Here is a 15336-nt window from a genome sequence, read left to right on the forward strand (position 1 = left end):
GATGGAATTCACCCGCGGGCGCATGTGTGTGAGCGCGTGCGTGTGAACCGATCAGTCGATCGTTGGCAGCTTTTTGCGTCACTCGGGAATCATCGTGTCCCCCGAGAATAAACGAGTCGACTGTGGTTTGTTGTTGTTTTTGATAGATTTCTAGATCAGTTTTCAAATATCACACACGCGAACACACGCGCGTGCGTCTTCTCGTGACTCACAGATTGAACGTTGGGAAAAGTAACGTGAAAAAAAATACCGCACGAGAAGGTTGAGGCAACATCGCCATCTGTTGACGGGTTTGTAGATTGCAGGTAGTCATCACGCCTCCGAGGACGTGACGCCACGGATGATGCCTTTAAGTGCGGCTCGTAAAATTCACTTTCTTTTTTTATTTTTTATTTTGAAACTTTTCGTTGGAAATTGACAAGATTTCTGTTCAGGCTCGGCAAGGAAAGGTTGGTTGAGAAAATAAATGTCGTTTTCTACAAGGGTGATAAAAACAATATTAAACACTTGTGATATTACAATATTTGTATACGTTTGAGTGCTTGCAAATATAATTTTGTAAGTATAAACAGGAGAATATTGCACAATATGGCCACTAGATAGCGATATTCTTTATTTAAATGAACTATTCTTACATTTATTCTCTTCAGATTCCTCTTTTCTCATTTGTGACAGATTTGATATATCAGTATTTAATTATTAGCAGTAATTATTTAGTATATAACAATATAACACAATATTTAGATTTATTTATAATATGGGATTTTTGTCCAATATAGTTTATGGTACAATAGGGAAAACAGTCACAGGATTCAACTGCAAGATATTAAAGGTTCTTACCTCTAATTCTTACTCAATCCATCTTTTCTCTTCCGTTCATTCGAGATCAAGTCGTGGGGGAGGCAGATGTAATAAAGGAAGTTTTTCCTCGCCATTGCTCACTGTACAGCTCACTGTACAGTGTTTTGTTTCTTGCTCTTTGTTGAATTGCTGGGATCTATTTTTCCTTAATCAACTGTAGTCTTATTTCAACTGAATAGTGTCTTGAGATAACTTTGTTATGATAAGACACTTTAAATAAATAAAATTGAAATTGAATTGAAATTGAATAAGAGGTCCAGATTCTCTTCTCCACAGTAGCCTCCTCCAGCTGGAGAATTCACAGGTGTTCTCTTTTCAATTGAAAGACATAATGACGGGTCAGCCCCCTGCATACCTCAGGGTGGACGTAGACAACCTATTATATTTTTCACATAAAGCGACTATTGATTCTGATTTTAACCACAGTAATACAGTATATGGACGGTTAAATTATTTTTTACCCTCTTGTTTTGGTAAAATATATAAAATCTACAGGAACAACTAATATTTTGAATTTTGGACAGTGTTTAGAAATGACTTTAAGTAAAGTGTGTTACATTGTTAAATCCTCCTATGGATGGATTCTGTGTCGTGTCCGTACCGTAAACTCTGAACAGTGAAAAAAACGTGTAAAATATATTGAGGATGATAAAAACGGTTTGAGTGCAAAATGTAATGCTAATGCAGTTAAATCACCCAAAATATTCGTCATCTTCAAATTATTTTTATTTTGTTTAATCATCAAAATCTAAAACTCCAATCATTTAATAACAAATCAATAGTTCCTAATATTAAGAATATTTTTAGGACATGAAAACATAGTACTCTGAAATAAATGTTTTCATTAATTATTTTTTTGTTACCTAAGGGTTTGAATGGATGTTTTCCAGAGAACACCCAGTAACAATCAAACGTTTTATATAATCTGAATTTATTCTTTAGTATTTCAAAGGTAATATGTATTTTACATAATGTTATTTTGGCAGAATAATCCAGAAATACATTGTAATAGGATCAACACAATATTATGTTTGTAACTATCTCAGGGTTTCTATGCATAATTAAATAAATAAGAAGCTAAATTAAAGTTGATTCATTCAAATTTAAAATGACAAACACTCGCCTGATGCTGCACATAACTGAAGGTTTTGTTAAAGGTTCTCACGCCGCAGTGGTCAGTTCCCCGTATGAGTTACTTTTTTTACAATTTAAAATCTTCTAGTTCTATTCATCATTTTTCTCGAGTTCTTTGGTTATTATTTTGTGATTGAAAATATATCATCATCATGAATGTTGTAAATTAAAAAAAAAAAAAAGAATGCTGAGAAAATAGTAAATTTTGATCAACAGAAATGATTAAAATCTGAAAACACATGAATGGCATATTCAGATTTTGATGGCATCAGAATAGTGTCACATGAAGTAAGTGTGTATCACGTTTAATTTAGATCAGTAGTGTCCGGAAACACCCTGGAGATCTCACCAGTTCACGTTAGACAACAACTCACATCTGCAGAAAGTCTGTTGGATTAAACCGACCGTGTTCAACGATAACTGTCGAGAAAGAGATGAAGAACTACAAACTAAATAACAACTTAAAGGTGGAATTTAACCAGCTACCTTCTTCGTGTGAGGAAGAATATGTACTCTGAATAAAATAAAATAGTTGGTAAAAATGAGTTTTAGATTGAAGCACAGAGACACAGGAAGAGAATATATTAAATATTTTTTTTATAAAATATGAAAACAAAACCCTCCACAGACAGACATCGGTTCACTGAACAGGAACATTAAATAAATGTAAACATTGTCGAGGAGGCAAACAAACAGATAAAGAGCAGACTCTGGGAGGAAGTGTGTTCGGTGTCGACAAGAGTGGACATTTTGGGGTTTCTCACTATACAAACAATGCAAATTGTACAAACTGTGGTTTCTCTGTGGCATTCCAGAATTGTTCTGTCATTCCCAAGTGAAGGGTCAGAGGTCAACAGGGGTTCTCATCAGTCCAGCCGAGCGGAGAATAGACAGACAAAAATCTGACACTTAATAAAATATATCTTCATTTAACCGTTGATTCCGTGAGCAGCGACATCCCCCCCGACACTGGAGGGGCCCCTCTCGGGATCCGAGCTGGGCCTCCCGGGGGCCCCCCGGAGGTGCTAGCTCTGCTCATTCAAGTCTCAGACCTCCAGATCAGAGTCACTGTCCGTAACCGAGAGAAGCGTTTCTCCATCCAAGCGTTCGGCGTTGATGTCTGGACTGCACTCTCCTCCACTCATGGTCCGGGACCCTTCGCCACACATGCGGTGGTGATGCAACCTGGAGGAGAAGGACCAGTTAAACCTCGGTCGTTGACATGTAAAAAGAAGAAAAACTAAACTAGAACATCTGAGGAAAATTCACAATGCTTTGAATATGATTAATATTTACTTTATTTCATTATTTCATTTTTACATATTCATTTCATGTTTGCATTAAAAAGTCTGATCTTTTGTATGTATTTTTGAGAAAATGTGTTTTCATTCTTATTTTTAATTATATTTTTTAAATATAAGATGAAGAAAATGTGTATTCTTTTTGTGATTATATTATCTTTTTTTATATAAAAGTATCTAAATGGATAAATAATCGTAATTTATTAGGGGAATAAACTCGTTCTTGTGGTTTAAGATTTGCCATAAATGTTTAAGGTAAATGTATCATTTTAATTGTAATAACCTTTAATAAAACGTAGCGTACACTATAAATTCCGTGTTTGTTATTTACATTTTATATTCTATTATGTGATTTAAATATCTTGATATCGATCATCGATGTAATCATTTTATTGAAACATAACAGTTACTTCTTTCTTTCCCGTTGAATTGGAATATGAAATATAATCAAATTGGTTGTTTATTTTGTTGCCGAAATAGAAGCGTAATCGCATAAAAAGAACCTAAAATCCATGTAGGTCTACAAACTTAAAATTAAAACAATATCCAGACAAAGACAAGATGAATAATATTGAGATTTCACTTTAACGCACGACAAAAATGGTCTTAAATTAGATGTTAGTTTAATAAAAGTAAGGTTTAATTTATGGCACAATGTCATAATATTCCTCCAGAAGCGGGTGATGCTGACGCACCTGTTCTTGGCCGCGGCTGCTCGGTCTCTCTGCCGCCGGTTCTTGAACCAGTTCCCGACCTGGGTGGGCGTGAGCCCGGTGGCGTGGGCCAGCTCCCGCTTCTTGCCCGGGTTCGGGTAGGGGTCCTGCAGGTACCACTCTCTCAGCAGCCCGCGCGTGCGCTCCTTGAAGCAGTGCGTCTTCTGCTCCCCGTCCCAGATAGTCCTGGGCAGAGGGAACTTCTTGCGGACCCGGTACTTGTCCACCGGGCCGAGCGGGCGCCCGCGGAGCTTCTCGGCCTCCCGGTAGTGGGCTTCCAGCCACATGGCCTGCAGCTTCCCGTGGGAGGCGCGCGTGAACCGGTGCGTCTCCAGGATGTGGTAGAGTTCCCGAAAACTTCCCGTGTGGAACGCGACCACGGCGCGCGCCCGCTGCACGGACTCGTGCTCGGAGATGGAGTCTCGCCCGTCCGCGGTCACCGGGAGCGACCAGAGGAACCGGGCCAGACGCTCGATGTCCCCGGTCTCCTCCAGGGTCTCGCACACGCTGGCGATCTGCGCCGCGGAGAAACACATGCCCGGCAGCGCTAGAGGAGGACCCGGGGCCAGAGGGTGGTCGTCCGGGGAGCGCGGGCGACCCACCACCGGGGACCCCCCATCCGTGAAGTGGGGCAGGAGGAGTCGGGAGGCCGAGAAGAAGTCGAGGGGTGACCTGAAGACCATCTGGAAATCTGAGAGGAGAGTCGGAGCAAAAAGTGCCAGAAGCCACCCGAGCTCAGGGGGTTTTACGCACCTGGGTGTCAGGGAGGGACCCGGAGGAGGACCCTCATTGGAGGATGCGATTGTCATGGCAGCCACGTCAATCAAATGTCTCAAAAGCAAGGGATTTACGCTCCTTGTGCACACATGCTGCGCGCGCCTCCGTGTGTGTTTAAAGGCGCGTGAGCGATGTTGTGTTTGGACATCTCAAGTAGTTTTACGCGCTTGTGTTTTGTGTGACTGTACTTTTGAAAGGATGGTTGTGTAGGTCATTTTGGATTAACATCTTCCTATGATTTGATTTGTGTGTTTAGTGTTTATGTGAACCTTTTATTCAGTCGTTTAACCTCAGATCTTTATTCATAAACACTTGTGCAGCATTTATCCAGTAATAAATAAAAACCTCTCTTAGACAGTCACTGTTTTCAAGATAGAATCAGATCTTTATTCATAAACACTTGATGGATCTACTGACTCCTTTAAGAAACATCTTAAGACGTTTTTATTTATTCAGGCTTTTCCTTGATTTTCTGGAACTCCTGTTGTGTTATCAGTGTTATCTTGACCTTTAAAATATATACTTTATTGAATATTGTTTTGATTGTTTAAGCGCTTTGTGACCCTGGTCTGGAAAAGCGCTATACAAATAAATTACTTACTATGATTTATTTGCGTGTTTAGTGTTTATATGAACCTTTTATTCAGTCGTTTAACCTCAGATCTTTATTCATAAACACTTGTTCTTTGGATTGATGGATCTACTGACTCCTTTAAGAAACATCTTAAGACGTTTTTATTTGTTCAGGCTTTTCCTTGATTTTCTGGAACTGTTGTGTTATCAGTTTTATCTTGACCTTTAAAGTATATACTTTATTGAATATTGTTTTGATTGTTGAAGCGCTTTGTGACCCTGGTCTGAAAAAGCGCTCTATAACTAAATTACTTTTTATTTTATTCGATTTTATTTGTGTGTTTAGTGTTTATGTGAACCTTTTATTCAGTCGTTTAACCTCAGATCTTTATTCATAAACACTTGTACATCCTTTATCCATTAAAAAGGAAAAACATCTCTTAGAAAGTCACTATTTCCAAGATAGAATGAGATCATGGCTCAACAACTGGTCCATGATTGTAATAAAAGTGAAAGGTTCACAGTTAAGCCTCTCTGGTCATTAAAAGGATGTGATGAGACCCGTATGTTTTTTTTTCGGAGGTGGTGTTCTGCCACTCAAATCACTTTTCTATTCTCTAATATCCACAAATTCAGAGCTAAGCCCTGATCTCTCATTCTGTTACCCCCGGATTAACCACCTACAGTATATTCAATCAACATTAGCACGTTTGTCCTCGGCCATATGCTTTGACACCGCTGCCCCAGATACTTTTTACTCCTCCATTGCTCAGGAAAAAACTGCTCAAACAAATACACAAACATTAAAACCTTATTTAAAATCAATATTTTGAGAGGGGAGGAAAAAAAAAAGCTGAGCTAAAGGGCTAATGCTAATTAAATCAGCAGGAAGGTGTTGTGGCGGGAAAAGCTTGTGCCACTTTTCTTTGGCTCCCTTCACCACATCCTGCTCGCCCAGGTAATCCCCCCTGAACCCCGAGATCAGCTTTGCATGATTAATGATAATGAAGTTCATTTAAACAACAGAATTGTGTCAGCTAACGGCAGACAAATACACAAGTGTGCGTTAGCATTTAGCCGCTACTTTGATGCATTTTCAGTTTGTGTATCTGCAGCACTGACTTGCAAAAGTCATTCTAAAGAAACTTTTAAAAATGTAATTAATAAAAAATTGTTAATTGAAGTTTTGTCATTGTAAATATAAACCTATTTTTTGTCATTTTTGTCCAGGACAAACAACTCCTTCGATAATAGAATATATTTAGTTATTTAACATAATATAATAATTTATGTAAAAAGACATCATTTAAGTCTGTTCTTTATTCCTGACGGTGATCAGATGAACATTAGTCGCCTCAAAAAAAATTAAACTGAAATATTAGATCGTAAAAAAGCTCAAAATATCCTTTTTTTATATTTATTGTTTTGCAAGGAAAGCAAAAGTAAAGCCTGTTGCCTTCAGTTACAATTTGTCTCGTTGTAAACTTATCTTTTGGACAAAAAAACAAATACGTTCACAGCTGCAACCAACAAAATTTCATCTCTTAACTGAAGCTGAACTATTGTTTACATTAATAACCCCTTAATTCTAGAAAGATGTCTTGTCATGAAGTGGTAAATGCACATCAAGATGTCTTGAAGTGCTATACTTAAAGTACATTTAAATGAACAGTTTGTCACTTGTTTAGTGCTCAAACTCAGAAAAAAAGTTCATTTTTTACTAAATATTGATGCAACTATGAGTTGAAAAATGATGTATTTTCTCACATGAAAATAATAATTTACGTTTTTTAAAAGAAAGGCTGAGAATTTAGCTCAACGGGTTACAAACCGTTGTCGTCCCATGTTTTAATGTAACGTTCATGTTTTGTTTCTACGTCCAGCTTTCTATTTTCAAGTGGCTTCAAGTAAGGAAGCACATACCTGCAGGATTCTAAACAGCGGGTGACAGACGGGGCCAGACCTCCATCAAGTTGAAAAGACATTCTTGAGCGAGGAGGAGACAGCTTACACACTCAAACAAACACTCCAGCCAGGTGTGTGTGCTGGACGGCGTGTCCTAATGGTGACAATTAAGTTAATTCAGATACATCTCTATTCAGCCGCGGGACCATTAGCGAGGGTGGATGACACTTCCTGGATGGCTGCAGGAACACAGCGAGGAAGCCGAAAGAATCGCCTCCGTGGCTCCTCGGCCCCCGTCAACAAAAGCTAGGCTCCTAATTAACCTCTCCACTGACCCCCACAACTTAACACCGACCTCTTAAGCCCTGCGACGTTAACCCCCTCGGCCCGGCTCACGGAGGAGGCCGGCTAGCTCCTGCGACTCCGCAGAAAGCCCCCTCCTCGTTAAGCAACTAATCACTTCCTGAGTCTTTGTTGTGCTTTTGTGCCGGGACACTCTCTGGGAGAGTCGGGCGCACAATGGCGAGGGGACGAGCGGGGAGTGAACCGTCCATACAAGCATGAGTTTGGCAGACAAGGGGAACCTCGGGCTTGTGTGGCGCGGGTTTGCGACGAGGACTTGTTGGAGCTCCTTCAGCGCATGTTGTCGTTGAGGTTAAACACACACACAGGATTGTGTGCAGGTGGATGTTTGTAGGAATACACACTTTCTGCACATTCAAGTGAACAACAAAATTCAATTTTTTACCCCCCTTTCTTCACCCTCGTGTCGACTTAGAGTTGGGATTATTTTCAGAGTAATCTGTCACTTTTTAGAGTTATAGACAAAAATATTTGTTCATTTTAATGTAGCGACTGATGCTCGATTGTCTTCATCTTTATCTTCGTCCACAAAAGACACCTAAAAACATCCGAATATCTCCATAAGGCTCGTCTGTTACGTCCATCTTGTATTTGAGCCTCAATATTTGGAATTGTTCCGAAAAAACGTAAAGAAGTTTATATTTTAAGTTTGTTTGTAGTGCAAGCTAACATGCTAACATGCTACACAGACAGATAAATGTGTGTTTCCAAGTGTAAAATACAGACTTGTTTAATTTTTTCCTGGAATATTCTTCCCGTCGAGAACCAGGGAGGTATTTCGATGTTTTAAAACGTGGATTTCTAGACGTGTGTTTTTCACGACAGTCGTATTGACAAACATTTTTGCCTGTAACTCCAAAAACACACGGATTACTCTGGAAATAATCCCAATCCTCAGTCGACATGAGGGTGAGTAGAAAATGGGTTTAATTTTGGTTGTAACAATAACTTTGATATGACGGGGAGGAAATGGAAATAAAAGATAAAAAACGGTACGATATCATTTAATTTCCGTCATTCTATCATTATAAAAACAATCCTTTGTGTTGTATTTTTTCTATTTTATTTGCACACATTTCATAAAATATCATGTAGAAATTTAATTTAGTTTATCTTGAGTGTCAAGAAATACCTACGAAAACCAAACAATTAAAAAAAGTTAAACTAGTAATACATTAACATTAATAAGGACAAAATAAAATTGTGTTGTTTTTTACCAGTTTTCACTATGAGGGCCACATTTGTCCAGCGAGCCTTTAGGTATGTTGGGAGGAAATTAGAGTTCTTAGAGGAAGCCTAGTAAATATTAAATGTACACTGTCCTCACCTATATGAATAACCCACCTGCGTTATATTGGTAATCACGCAGGTAGAACTTCACCTGTGTGTCGCCCACAGACTCACACAAGTGCACAGCGAGCCTGGAAGTGTGTGTGTGGTCGACTACCTGTCCCGCTAATCCTGCAGCTGATTACTTTGCAACCCAAAACCTCAAAGACAACTGCGGAGGTTCGGCCCAAACAAAACAAGCGCTTGAGCCCAGACTTACGATGCACATGCAGGAGTGACACAAATCCACACGTGGCAGATGGATGACGACAAACAATGACGCACCTTTCAGAGGTAATCACATAATTTGACTAATAATTCTGATTGCTGGACATCTGGACCAGATGTTCGCCGAACACATGATTATCCTTCATTAGCACCTTTAAACCAATAGCATAACAAACAATAATCTTTATTCCTGGAAATATTTGGGACTAAATAAGGGAAAAAAAGGGACGACTTTGTGAAGCGTTATCGCCACAAAGAAGTTAATGTGGTGGAGAATGATTGAAAAAAGGGCAGATTAGAGGAGTTGGATTAGACGGAAGTGGAGTGCTGGAAGAATCTCATACTGAGTGGACAAAATGAAAGGAGGGGTCAGAATAAGTGAAAAGGCCCCGAGGGGGATCTGATTGGGAGGCGGGGGGGATAAGGGGGCTTGTGGTCTGGTGTGGATGGGGGTAATCTGCTCTAATCTACTGCATGTTAACCTATGTGAGCAGCGAGAGCCGGATTATCCCCGTAACAATGGCCACCCGCTCATCTGCTAAATTACTCCACTCAAAATCATATGCTCGGACACACAATTACGCAGCCGTGACGCACACACCCGGCTCCATCAACGGATGCTGCGTTCAGTATCAAAACAATTTTAACGAAGGGTATTGACTGTTGTTCTCTGTTGGATATCAATTGCATTCAATTTACATTTTCAAAATTTGACCACCTGGATCCAAGAATATTTTGAAGGTTGGTACTCAGCGGCGTATATCCTGTTTAGGATTGTTGAAAGTTGAATAGGTATACTTGATTTTAAGCAATATGGGGGGAAAAAAAGCGACATTTTGCTTCAAAAAAACAATACTTGGTTTAAGTTAACACTTTAAAAATCAGCATTTATTTTACAATCATCAAGTAAATATTTGAGATTTAGATAAAAGAAAACAATCTCAATAAAAACATATATTTTTATATTTATTTTATAAAGCAAAGTTTACTGTAGAAAATGTAATTAAATCAGTCAAGCATTCAGTAGCTGTTTCACCCACAAAAGCTATTTATACTATACAGTCTCAAAAAAAGAAACATATGATACAAGGAAATCAATTAAACATACACGTTTTATTTAAATGTGCCTTCTACTACAAATCCCACAATGCACTGCAACCCTTGACTGATTAAAACAAATGAATTGATGCTTCTCATTAGTTCGAGAACCATTTTAAAAATAATTCTTCATCATGAATTGAGATATTTTAGCAGTAAAACTTCAATCGGCAGAAGTGTTTGCCTCGGCCTTGCTCAAGTTTAGCCTTTGGCTCCGTATTGTAGCTCGTGCAGCACCTCCGCTGTCAGTGTCAACAGCTGCAGCAATACAATCATCAAATGGCTCCACTGTTGCCTCCGAGGCGGAATCCTTGAACCATTTCTCTTGAAATACTGAAAGGATTTCTCTTCCGAACAAGACTTTTAATACAGATTTCATAAAACTACGTGTGACACCTCTCAACCTTTATCATTGAGTGATTTGAAATGTGGAGAACACAAACACAACAGTACTGATCCACTCGTTGACGCTAACTGAATCTTAATCTGTTGTGTGTGTTGGATAACACATTTAAAAAATGTTAATGTTAAATTGACATCTACAGTTATATAAAAAAAATATTAGTGTTACTTGTGACTGGTAGAAAAGAAAACATGACATGCCTAAAAGCACTATTTTTGTCAGAACAATGTCATAACTATTGATGTAAAAACGTGTTATCATCAAGAAAACATGGGAACTGTGTAGATATCAGTTCTTAAATTAAACTATTATGATCTATTTTCATTCTTATCATTACAATTGTACAACAAAATGTACCTTAAATTGTACCAGACATTTATATCAACAAGAAATTGAAAAAAAAACGTATTTCATTACATGACTGGATGTATTTTTTAACATCACATCACGACACATTTTAATTCAACAATGTATTCTTGATTAAAAATTGGCGAAAAGTCAATAACACAACATAATATGTGAAGCTTTATTTAATACACTTATTGCTGCAATAATATCATCACACAATTATTTTTTTTAAATACTTCTTATCTTTTGAATTTATTTATTGGCAAACTCACTCGACATCTAAAAACTAATTGAGCTCCTTTTTACAAGGTTCATATTGTAAATATTTAATGCATTTGTATTTAAATAAAATAAAAATTATATATACAGTACTGTGCAAAAGTTTTAGGCAGGTGTGAAAAAAATGCTGTAAACTTAGAATGCTTTCAAAAATATCAGAAAAATGGCAGCAGGTGCTCTGGACTGATGGATCAAAATTGTAAATATTTGGCTGTAGCAGATGTTTGTTCACCAAAGGGCTGGAGAGCCGTACAATAATGAGTGTCTACAGGCAACAGTGAAACATGGTGGAGGTTCTTGCAAGTTTGGGGCTGCATTTCTGCAAATGGAGTTGGAGATTTGGTCAGGATTAATGGTGATGGAGCCCTGATCTCAACATCATGGAGTCTGTCTGGGATCACATGAAGAGACAGAAGGATTTGAGAAATATCTACAGAACATCTGTGGTTAGTTCTCCAAGATGTTTGGAACAACCTACCAGCCGAGTTCCTTCAACAACTGTGTGCAAGTGAACCTAGAAGAATTGATGCTGTTTTAAAAACAAAGGGTGGTCACACCAAATATTGATTTGATTGACATTTATCTTCTGTTTATTCACTGCATTTTGTTAACTGATCAAAAAAACTATTAACACTACCATTTATGAAAGCATTCTTAGTTTACAGCATTTTTTTGCACAGTACTGTATATGGAAACATATAAAGTTTTATTTAAATGAACTCTGACTTCCTGAGGGCCACAGTCAAAGGGCCCAGAGCTACACTATTCCCAGCACTGTAGCTACAATAGTAGTATTTTTACATGATTTCTGACGAAAACAAACGTGCACGTTCAGCGAGCGCGACATTTGGCCTGTGAAGTCGACTTCTGGCTGACGGTAGAAGAGGAGAGAATGTTTGCCTGGTTGTGATGTGGATGAACAGTCACCTGGTGACCGTCTCTGACTCAGGGCCACAGCCACAAGTGTGGAATCCTTCACCACATGAAAGCCTACGTGGGTGGAAACAGAAATGAAAGCTCGGGAACGAGTGAAAGAAATAGAAGTGAATAGAAAAATCAGCGACATCTTTCACTTCTTTTCCCACCTTCCTCCCCTCGGGGCGAGCTGATGCTGAAACGCACCATCGTCACGTGTCCTCGACACCTTCGCCGACCTTCGGAGAAGGAGGAACAATGGCAGTAGAGTCGGGAAAAGATAATGTGGGGAAAAAAAAGTCGGATAAATACTGAAAGCTCAGAATCGGTGTCGGCGCCGACGTGAACCGTCGAACCAGAAGCTTTGGATCTTCTTTTTTTTCCTCCTTCTTTCGAGCAGGTTAGAGGTTGTCGAGCTGGGAGGTTTTCACAAAGGTGCTATTCAGTCAAAGCGGAGAGATTCAGTGTTTACATGCAGAGGTTAGAAGGCCTGATCTCCGCCGCAATAGAACCGACCATTGTGTGGAATCATAACCTTGAGGATTCCACGAGTCTATTTAGCCAGCAAACAAATCTTGGAAGCAACAAACTGTCTGAAGGGCCATTCAACACTCTTTCAACACGTCATTGATTCTGAAAATGAGGAGAGAAAAAAAAAAACACTCTTTTTTATTCCTCTATTTAAATCAATCCCAGCCTTCCTACGATTGACAATAGAAAGTGACACGGAGGCACCTTCTGTTGGTGGCTTCGACAAAGACGTTGTTAATCCTCCTGGACAAACTAAGGATGACCAACAATACATTTCAACAGGTGAAAGATCAACGAGTATTGCAGTGCATTATGGGACTCATCGTACCAATAATTTTAATAAAAGATATTCAGAAGAGTTTCATTGCAAGGCCATTAAATTAGCCGCTTCTTATCTTATATCTTTAACCCTTGTGTTATCTCAGGGTCAAGGAGACCCAAAGGCCCGAAAGCACATGTAATTGTTTCATCCCTTGTGTTGTGTTTTGGGTCAAGATGAATGACCTCCACCACTGCATATATATTTCTGGACCCTGAGACAACACAAGGGATAAAACAATTTGTTTTCGGACCTAGGGGTCACCTTGAGCTTGAGATAACTAGTTCAACACTGCAGAAAACTGACCAGAAACTGTTTCCTTCAACTGAGAAAAATCTCTAAATTTAGGGAAATTATGTCACAAAACGATCTGGAGTTTATAATCCATGTGATTATTGTAAGTGTTTATTTTTGCGTCTAACCAAGAAGGATCTGTCTCGCCTGCAGTTGATACAAAACTCTGCAGTGAGAATTCAAACCCGCTCTAGTAGAAGAACTCACATTTCTCTGATCCTTAAAACTCTTCACTGGCTGCCAGTTTCTTTCAGGATCAACTTTAAAATTCTGGTTCTTACTTTCAGAACTATTCATGGTCAGGCTCCTCCTTCCATCAGTGATCTGATCCAGACTTACACCCCAGCTCGGGCTCTGAGGTCTGTGGATCCGAATCTACTGATGGTTCCTGAACACGCTTCCGGACCAGAGGAGAGAAATCCTGACTCCTTCAAGAAACAAATTAAAAAACACCTTTTAGTGAAGGCTTTCCCTGATTTTCTGGAACTCTGTTAGAATTATGTTTGTGTTGTGTCTTGGCCTTGTATTTGCATGTATTTTAGCTTTGTTTTGTTTTTATTTGTTCGAGCAGTTTGTGACCCTGGTCTAGAAAGGCGCTTTATAAATAATCTTTACTTTACTATAACACAAGGGTTGTACTGAGAGTTCATCACCAACCTTGGATGGCTTTAGATCAGATATATGAAACTGAATCACAGAAGGAGCCAATATTTTTTCAGTTTAAGTCGCAACTTTTTCACTTCCATCAAATTCCTTTTTTCTTCAACGTCATTTTCACTGTATTTGGAAGTCTCTGTATATATTTTTTTAAATCCATAATCTCTGTTCCTTATCTTATCCCAAACACTCCACAGGTCACTATATCAACATGAACATTGTTCGGCCAAATATAAACGTATATATGAATATGAAAAGTATATCTTTTTTTGAACTATATTCAACAGCCGTTCATTTTTACATTCATTTCCATTTGGTCTTCCATTGAAGGCAGTCAAAGGCTGTGTGTGACCCGCAGGCCACACACCATCCAGGTCTGGTTTCCCATCTCTGACGATTGTTGGATGTTCTGTGAACACGGAGAACAGTGAGCGGACCTGAGGGCACGAGTTTCTTGGATTATGAAACAGATTCAAGAGTTCAGCGATCTGATGAATGACACCATCTCGTGGATCTGTGTGTGTGTGTGTATGTGTGTGTGTGTGGGAGGCAGAGGTCAACCGTCTCCTCGTCCGTCCACATGAAATGATGAAGACGCCTTCATGCAACAGTCTTTTGTGCGACTGGAGGACGGAGGTGACACTACGCCTGGGCCTGATTACTTCCAAGAATTATTCTTCCTAAACGTAATCCCACCGCTCTCGGACTTTGATCCTCTGACGATTCTGACACCACACACACACACATACACACACACAAAAAAAACAGTTTTTATCCTTTAATATGTTGTCGACATGTCACGCAGGCTTTTCCAAAAATTAAAAGAGGAGCATGAAATTCTGTCACGCGTTTGAAGAAAAACACAAATGAAAAAAAAAAAAAGACGTCAGATTAATGAACCACAGTTTAGCAGGTCAGGTTCTATTGTTGGGAGTGGATTTGAGGGGGGGGGGGGGGGGCGTCACCCCGCTATCATGAAATTAAATTCACCCCCAAAACAGACGGACACGTGGATGACACCTGGGGTGTAATATATTTAGATTGCTCACACACACACACACTCCGGCACAAGCCCATAATCCCAGCCCAGATTGAGAACACCTTTGGGATCCAGCGTGATCATGATTAGGGATTATCATCAAATTACGACAGAGTGACTGATAAGTGTGTTGACATGTCGTCGACGTTCCGCCTCCGAACCAAGTTTGACTGGCGAGTCATTGACGAGGCCGCAGGTGTCCTTGGCAGGTATTTTATTTCATATATAGACGCTTTCTGTAATCAAATGTGAGTGCAATCAAACAACAG

General features: G+C 39.3%; 1 protein-coding gene across 1 annotated transcript; it reads right to left on the reverse strand.

Annotated features, from left to right (window-relative positions):
• Nucleotides 1-3041: 3041 nt before the first annotated feature.
• six3b (SIX homeobox 3b) lies at nt 3042-4692 on the reverse strand. Its single transcript, XM_087782841.1, has 2 exons — nt 3992-4692; nt 3042-3180 (listed from the first exon to the last, which is right to left on the reverse strand). The coding sequence occupies exons 1-2, from the start codon at nt 4690-4692 to the stop codon at nt 3042-3044; spliced, it is 840 nt and encodes a 279-aa protein (XP_087638967.1).
• Between the last annotated feature and the right edge of the window lie 10644 nt (nt 4693-15336).

This window comes from Callionymus lyra, chromosome 2 (assembly GCF_982586985.1).
Source record: "Callionymus lyra chromosome 2, fCalLyr1.hap1.1, whole genome shotgun sequence".
NCBI classification, from domain to species: domain Eukaryota; kingdom Metazoa; phylum Chordata; class Actinopteri; order Syngnathiformes; family Callionymidae; genus Callionymus; species Callionymus lyra.